Source organism: Lactuca sativa, chromosome 9 (genome assembly GCF_002870075.4).
Source record: "Lactuca sativa cultivar Salinas chromosome 9, Lsat_Salinas_v11, whole genome shotgun sequence".
Lineage (NCBI taxonomy): Eukaryota > Viridiplantae > Streptophyta > Magnoliopsida > Asterales > Asteraceae > Lactuca > Lactuca sativa.
In genome coordinates, this window is record NC_056631.2 from 68,812,322 (window position 1) to 68,821,501 (window position 9,180).

Here is a 9,180-nt window from a genome sequence, read left to right on the forward strand (position 1 = left end):
TTTTAAGGGGCTCTCAAAGATTGTAAAGAGGCCAAAGAAGGCTAAGGCTCCTTTAAATAGATGTGCAAACCCCGGGATTTAGGGTTTCTACTGCCAGCTCCTACTCGCCGAGTCTAGCATGGACTCATCGAGTAGGTCACTTAACACGCGATCCCACCCCGCTGCTACTCGACGAGTAGGTCAACCAACTCGTCGAGTAGAGCTTAACCCAATAAATCTTAGTTAAGCAATACCTGAGAATCGGGGCGTTACAAACTTGATTATATGTGTGTGTGTGTGTGTGTATATATATATATATATATATATATATATATATATATATATATTTATAGTTAGGTTATTGTGTTCTAACTATCTATTGTGTGTATGTAAGACTGATTCTGGACCAATCATTTTGGTTATTTTAGAAAATTAAATAATGCATATTACATGTTAAAGATATAATAAGTAATAATTAAATCTTCAGCATTTAATATGCATTCATTACTTTCTTAAATTAACTAAGATTTTTGAAATTTCACTATTATCTTTCTCTTATATCACATCTTTTTTCCGAACACGTACTAGGCTATATATATATATATATATATATATATATATATATATATATATATATATATATATATTGTAGTTGAAAATGAAAAATATGTAAGAGGAAGATAAATGTGTAATTTATAAAAATCATGGAAGTAAATCAAGTTAGAAGTTAAATTATAAGAACATTGGACAATTAGAATGTATTATATGATATAAAACGACGTAGTATCATGAGTTCGGGTACCTAAGCTTATATACCCTTAAGAGTATATTCACTTTTATCATATATATATATATATATATATATATATATATATATATATATATATATATATATATATATATATATATATATATATATATATATATATATATCGATTGCCTTTTTAAATAATTATTTTAAATACTAAACCCACAAAAATAATGTCCATGCACACTCCATGAGTTTGTCAGTCTATGGTTAGCAGTTCTTTTAAGAACTTAAAGATTTGTGACAATTTGAGAAATCTAAATCTGTTCATTAATTTTCAAAACCAAAACCATCAATATTAACGAAATGCATCGTGTAAGAGGAATCAATACTAAAAAAAATAACGTTTGTTTTTTTTTTTTTTTGAAATATGCATATATGCACATCTAAATATGAATGCAAGCATATTTTTGAACTGCGGACGCACTGTAATAATATTGATAATCGGTAGTTATATGGATTGTGAACACATGATTATCTGTAGCAATATGGACGGCAAACGCAATTATATGGATAACGGACGCGAAGGTTGTAAATAACACCCGACATTAGCTAGTTTGTGGATTGGGTTTAAGGGATTAATCGTCAAAGCGGAGATCGATAGGAGACCATTAATTGCTAATTTGTTTAATTTTAAAAAATTAAATATGACCAATATCATATCCAAGTCCGTAAATACCCTTAATATCATAACAAAATGGATAAATTTGATTAATACAATAGTAATCATACCCCAAATCGCTTATATTGAGATGGAACTTCTTCAGAGTGTTCAAATTTCATCGATTTCTACTTCTTCATTCATTATGTATGCAGGGATTAATCGTTACCCGTCCTCTAGTCGATTAAGTAACGCCTAAGGATTAATCAAGACCTAGTCATGATTTTTACAACACTGGTGGACGCACATATGCATGCGTGCATAAATATGAATTGCGGACTCATGATTATCCGCACTTAAATGTTCATACATGCATATTTAATAAAATCGCCAAATATTTTTTTTAGCTTAGAGATAGCTGACACGATGTATTTCATGAAGATTGGTGGTGGTCTTGGTTTTGAAAAATGATAAGCATATTAGGAGTTCTCAAATTTTCACAAAATTGTGTGTTTGGTCCATAAGGTTTGTAACATCCCAAAATTGAGACCCAACTTTTTTCATTTTTAGAGTATATTACTTGTAAAATCAGTTAATGAGAACATCATTGATATCATTTCAACATAAAGTCATAAATCACAAGTCTCAAAACCATATGATCAAATAGTGTAATATCATAGTACAATCACAGGTTTCTTAAATGTGGAATATCATGTAGGAATGTGTGATGCGTTGCTACTCCACCGGCTCCTTCCCCTTAGATGAAGAGGTACTTGAAACCAAAACTAAACACCGTAAGCACAAAGCTTAGTGAGTTCCCCCATCATACCCATACCAAATAATGCATAATCTTCGGTATCTTTCAACCGGTAACCGTCAGGCATAGCCAGGAGCTGGGCTCCTCCTCGGTATCTTTCAACCGGTAACTGGGAACTAACATCCCCTTCGGTATCTCTCAACCGGTAACTAGGAGCTACCTTCCCCTTCGGTATCTTTCAACCAGTAACTAAGGACTATTTCACCCCTACTACTGCTAACATATACTAAGAGCAGTAAACATATCAAGCACAATAACCATATCAGGCACAATAAACATATCTCATATCAATCCTAGATAATTATCACAAAGACAATCATCTATTCAACACTCTTACTTGTGGGTTGGCATTGTAGGGTAGACCTAATCCTACTGATCTCGGTACGAAAACCAACTCTCCTCGAATCCTCAATCCCTACACAACAACTTTTCTAACTTATCAATTCATACTCGTAACCCTTACAAGGGCCAACTCAAGTCCAAGACAAGGTCAAGGTCAACACCTTGATCAATGGTGAGGTTATCGGCTCCGACTGCCTCTATAGATGGAAGGGAGGTGAATGTAGATGGATATGGATGTTGGATCTGCATAGAAACGTCGGAGCAGACGAAAACCACCCTAGTGTCGTCGTCATTAGTAATCCTAGAACAAACGAAGGAGACCTTGATACCTAGCTCGTAAGAAATGAGTTGCTAGTGACGAAGATCTAGAAAAACAAAGACGATGCAGATCTGGTGGGCGGAGCTTGAAGTTCAGCAAATATAAGGGAGATGGAAATGAGTATATCAACATAGAGATGCAGGTTTCCACCTAGCTCGTGAGAGATGAGTTGCAAGTGACGAAGATCTGGAAAAAGAAAAGAAGATGCAGATCTGGTGGGCGGAGCTTGAAGTTCAACAAATATCTGAGAGATGGAAATGAATATATCAACATAGAGATGCAGGTTTCCGGCTTCAGTAGAGGCTCTTGACCAAGGTGTAGGTTTTCGGCACTGGTGGCTTTAGACCCAGATTTGTAGAAATAAAAAATTTGTCTTTTTCTTCTCCATTTTTCAACTGTCAAGTGGTACCAAGTACAAATGATTGACAGTGAACTGTTTCTGGTCAAGAAGGGAGGTGGGGGTGGGAGAGGAGGGGAGGGGAAGGTCAGTAAAGGGGACTATGGCCTTTGGCTGCTCATCAAAAAAGTGACAAGAGATAAATGGGGTGGAGGTCTCGGATGTATGTAACATGTGACTCTCATTATGTGAAGTGGACCCCATATTTTCATTTCTAAAATTAAAATAAGAAAATAGTCTTAGAAATATTTAAAAAATAATAGAAAATATCATTAATGGCATTATAGTCTTTTCATGTCTGTCAGGGATGAAATATGTAATAAAAAAATGGACGATCCTAATGCAAAAAAATAAAAAATAAAAATAAAATGTTAGGGACCAAACACACAATTTTGACAAAACATAAAGACGATTTCAGTAACTTGTTATATATATATATATATATATATATATATATATATATATATATATATATATATATATTCAATTGAGAAATTTAAAAAAGTTGATAATGGAGGAATTAGTCTCAGTCTATCATTTATTTTTATCGCAAAACCTTTCATCATACCGGCAGAAAGGTGGAAAGAAATACACACGTGTTTTAAAACAAAATATGTTTCTTTAAACTATGTTAATCATTACCTTAATTATATACAAAAACATAGTTATTTTTTCATTTTCTTCTTAATTTTTAAGATGTTATTTTTATCAAAAAAACAATTATAAATATATCAAAATTTATAATTTTTTATTCTCTATAATAGATTGACATAGTTTTAAGATTTTTTTATAGTTTCAACTCTCGTAATTTATAAGTAAATAAAAGTATATCACATTTTAATTACAATATATTTGTTATTCAGTTATGTATAAAAAATATGCTTAATTTTTTTATAGTTTAAGTATCATTCATATATAAATATAAGATGTCATAAACTTTTTACAGTTTACATTAACTCTCATCACATGTTATATTCACGTATTAATAAAACGTATATTATCTCTTCTTACAAGTCATATTCATAAATAACACATTTATTAGAATTTTGTTACAGGTCATTTGTTAGTCATATATGAATATGTAGTTCGAATTTTAAAAACACTTCATATTTTATCAACATACTATTTATTAATATATGAATAACAAATGAAATGTAATAAAAATTTGATAAATGTTTTATTCATATATAAATACAGTATAACATATGACTAAGATCTAATACATGTTTTATTTATATATGAATATAACATGTGACGAATGATGATGTAAAAATATATATTTTAAGTAAGAAAAAATTTATTACGTAGTATATTCAAATATTAATGATATTAAATAAATAATAAATAAATAAATAATGCCCCATACTTCATGAATCATGATATAAAAAACTTCCTTAATCAAAATTTCATTAAAACTAAGTTCTAAAATAGCGCAAATTCCATAATCGACAGTAAGTACAATTTTTTAATCTTTCTGGTGATTTACTTAACACCCACAAGACGATTATGTATAAGCTATATATGGTCATATACATTTACGGATGAACAGCTTCAACAAGGCAACAAGAATGTAGAAACTTCAAGCCCGAACAACTCTACCACCTGGTGATCTAATCCGAAAAACATGCTCTTCGCCCGTGCATTTATCTACTTTAACCACCCAATGACTTGGCCTTCTGCCCTTGTTGCCGCCGTGGCCACCGTTCTTGCCACCACCATTGTCAGACTGTCCGGCGATTCTCATCAATAACAACCCTTCTCCAATCGGCAACAAGTGACTGTTCAATCTGCTCCAAACCCAGGAATCCTTCCAAAAAGCGTTATACCCCAAAACAATCGTACTCTTTTCTCTCTCGGTTTGTATCGCTCCCAAAATCCCTTCATGATTCTCTAGATTGCAGTCGATAACCACAAGATCGGCAGATTTGTAGTCAGTTGACAAGAGAGTTTGAGCATTTCCTACAACAAATTCTACTTGGCTCGCATCTGAGCTAAGAGCTTGCTTGGAAGAGTGAAGCTCCTCGATTCCCTTCACGATGCAGATCAGCCTGCCACCAGTTTGATGAGATGCAGCAATGAGGCCTTGGGTGGTGGAGCCGGCAGCCTCAGCACATGCAACCACCATGAGTTGAGCGTTATTTCCGGCTGCAATCGCTGATATGAACTCCGCTACATCTGGTTCATTAGTTCTCTTAGCCTGCATATATAAAAGCTCAGTTTAGGACATTGTGCATTGAACCTTGGAACGAATCATTAGTCTTTGCTATATTTTTAAAAATAACAATGGCTAGCTTGAAATGAAAACGAATGGTTCAGAAAGTTGATCAAGATTTCTCAATTAACCTACCATTTATGTGGTTTTGATGTAAGCTTCGGTGGCGTAACTCGTCTCTTTTGTGTATTGTCTATTAGCTGAAGCTTTTGGTGAAGAAGAAGAAGGTTTTTGAATTTGAAGATAAATGCTTGTAATATGGTTTGCTCATGTGGGTAATGGCTATATATAGATGCCAAAATAAACAATACATGAGATGGATACATTTAATTCACAAGTGGGGTTGCTGGCTTCACTCACTGACGTCGTTCATCAGTCGGTATGTATCCCAACAGTGTAAACCAGGAGACCCATTACTCAACAAAGGCGAGTTTGTAGGATAAGGTTTCTGATCAAGGCTACATGTTTTTAACGTGTTCATAAATGCCCTAGGGGGTAAGCCTAATGTATAGGGTATAAGGTATGGACCCTGATAATTGGTTATGGCGTTTAGTTATTGGTACCTATGCCCTAGGTACACATACAACAACATGCTAACAAGAGTTTAATAATAAGTTACGTGCAAATGTCCCATATTTTATATCAAATTAAGTTATGCACCATGCATGGATTATGCGCCACATATACCCATCTTGAGATAATATTGTCCATCCAATGCACATTAGTCTAACATGTTAAAATCGATCCGTATATACGTAGGGGAGTTCCATCATAATTTCGACATTAGTCTAACATGCTAAAATCCGTAGATACGTACGTAGGGGAGTTCCATCATAATTGCGTGACAATAGAGCACTAAACTGAGTAAGTCATTTGCTGATTTCAACACATAAATGTGGCCCCTAGGGTCCATGCTTACTACACAAAATGATCTATATTTCGGTATCATTCATTTCATAATGGGTGGGACCCTATTTACATTCAAATGGAAAGACCATATCAACCCGATAACCCGAAGGGGTGTCTTGTGTTTGTCGAATGCATATATTATTTCCAATTTTCCATTAGCTTTTGTTTTTCGTGCCCGACAATAGATTAAGAGCAGATATAGATCTGAATCTATTTTGTGGTTTGAAATTGTAATGATTAGGTAAATAATTGTTCAAGTATTAAAAATTAGTGATATTCGATGAACTAGCTAATATATAATGACAAATTAATTAGCATCTTACAAAAGAAGAAAGACGTCTTGTAAGATGGAACTTAGAAGAAGGATTTCAAATGTAATTAAATGCTTCGGTTTTACCTTTTAAAAATCAATCTTATGCAACAATCTACGAAATTATTTGTTCAAAATAAATAAAAAGATGTAAAAGTATTAAAAAAAGTACATAAATGGTTGAAAAATGGTACTATGAATAGTCATTACGAACAAGTTTTTGACACAGATGACCCCTTTAGTTTAGAAACTTACACGGTCAATCCTTTCAAAATAAAGACAAAATTGCAAGTTTGGTCCCTGTAGTATGTCAAAAATTGGATGTTTGGTCCAAAAAGTTTTGGGGTTGCACCGTGGTCTAAAAGGTTTGATTTGTTGTGAAATTGATCCAAAAGCTTAACAACTGTTTGTGTGAGGGTATTTCTGTCAATTCACACCCCTTTTTTTAATATCTTATTAAATTAAACCGTCATAACATCTACTTCCCTTATTAATAGATCCAACGTGTGTTCCCCATTTTCCCTAAATCAATATCTCCTCCTGCTAAAATCGAAATCGATATCTCATCCTGTAAGTAACTTTGTCTCACTCATGTATGAGAAGTTGTAATGTTGTAAGAGGTTAATGAGGATAGAGATAATGGAAAGTGAACAGAGGATTATAGAGTAAGTTCTTATTCGGGAATTCGTCTCTTCGTGATTTAGTACAAAAAAGCTGAAATCATTCCTCCTACTGTTAACGCGTACACCGGTTGAACAGCGCCAAACATCGTCGCTGCTAAGCTCCCAATCACCGCTTGTTTCCATTCCGGCGAGTTTAGAGCAAGGAGTCGGGAGAACGAAGGCGGTGGGTGATTTGATGATGATAGCAATTGTGGATCGTTGAAAGGCATCGGTGAATCGAATATTGTTGGGCTCGATTTCGACGTGCTTAACCTCGAAGCGCTCCTCTTTCACCGACCTTCATTTCATATCCTTCCGGAAGCTGTCGGATGAAATTATGAGCCTTGGCAGCCGTTGCAGCGGCGATTACTTCCTCCATTGTTGCATCGATCTTCCCAACCATAGTGTTTTCTCTAATCGATGTTCCAAATAGCGTGTGTTCTTGACTTACGAGTCCCATTTGTGCTCGCAACCATTTCTACTGTAGTTTTTTGACATCGATCTTCCCAAACACACGAATAATGTTTTCTCATTTCCCTTCCTCTTCTTCGGCCTAAGTCGAATCCCGGAGGCCATCACCGATTGCGAATCAATCGATGAAAAATCAAAAGCCATCGAACCCCCTTCCTTCAGCCAGAAGAACGATCGAACATTCGTTGACTTCGTGTGCCTTCTTCTTGACTGCCTTTAGTTCATTCCCCTTCCAATCTCCTCTTCCTCCCAATCGATTATGGCTTTGTTCTTCCATTCGTGTTCTGTATTCGTTTCCGTTGTGTTCCCCTTGACGATCGATCAAACGACGAACAAAAGAAAATCCCTTGACCCCTTTCTAATCAGGTTCCTATTTTGACTAGTCAAAAGTCAAAGTGGAATCAAACTTGAATTTAATTTATTCAAAAGTTACCCTTATTTGACAAATACTTTACACGATCAATCCTTTTGGACAGAAATACTCACACAAATAGCGCGCAGAAACGGTTGTTAAGCCTTTGGACCAATTCCACAACAAATCAAACATTTTGGACCATCGGTGCAACCCCAAAACCTTTTGGACCAAACATCTAATTTTTGACATACCACAGGGACCAAACTTACAATTTTGTCCAAAATAAATAAAAAAAATGGTAAAAGTATTATTAAAGTTACATAGGAATGAAGTGGGACTTATTTGCAAAACTTGATGGAAATTGATGTAGGTCTTGAAGGTGGTAATGAGGAAGGAGAATTGGCAATTCAAAGAATTAATATTGTTAAGTCTTTGAATGATTTTGATAAAATAGATGGTATGAATTTTTCACAAAAGACAAAAATTAAGTAGGGAGCTGAAAGGTACAAGAGCATTATTTTTTTTCATTTGCTATTTAAAAATAAATAAATAAATAAACTAGCCATTACTGGTTTGATGGTACATGGATTGTGGCTGATGGACCCAATGCATGTGAAGTATGCAAATTTTTCAATTTTATAAGGTTAAATTTAAACGCTTTTCTGGAGTTAATATTGTTCACCCAAGTTCTCGGTTGAAATTCGTATCAGTGAATCAAAGGGAGGCTATGGTGTCCATGTTTTCGATTAACAAGGTGAAGGAGGTTGTGTGATCGTATGGGAGTGATCGAGCATCGGTTCGGATGGTTTTTTTGTTCCGATTTATAATAAAAAAAATAAGATATGCTTAAAGATGATATTTGTAGCTTCATTCATAAATTGTGCATTATAAAGATTATTGCTAAAGTTTTAGCTGATCGTCTTGCTATAGTTATTGATAGTGTCATTAGCCATGAACAAAACTGTTTTTGTCAAGGCTAGGCAAATTTTGGATGGCCT

At 34.4% G+C, this 9,180-nt stretch overlaps 1 protein-coding gene across 1 annotated transcript; it reads right to left on the reverse strand.

Moving 5' to 3' along the window:
• Positions 1 to 4,645: 4,645 nt before the first annotated feature.
• LOC111901745 (uncharacterized) lies at positions 4,646 to 5,723 on the reverse strand. The gene is made up of 2 exons (XM_023897627.2): positions 5,611 to 5,723; positions 4,646 to 5,460 (listed from the first exon to the last, which is right to left on the reverse strand). The coding sequence occupies exons 1-2, from the start codon at positions 5,611 to 5,613 to the stop codon at positions 4,843 to 4,845; spliced, it is 621 nt and encodes a 206-aa protein (XP_023753395.1). The 5' UTR covers positions 5,614 to 5,723; the 3' UTR covers positions 4,646 to 4,842.
• Between the last annotated feature and the right edge of the window lie 3,457 nt (positions 5,724 to 9,180).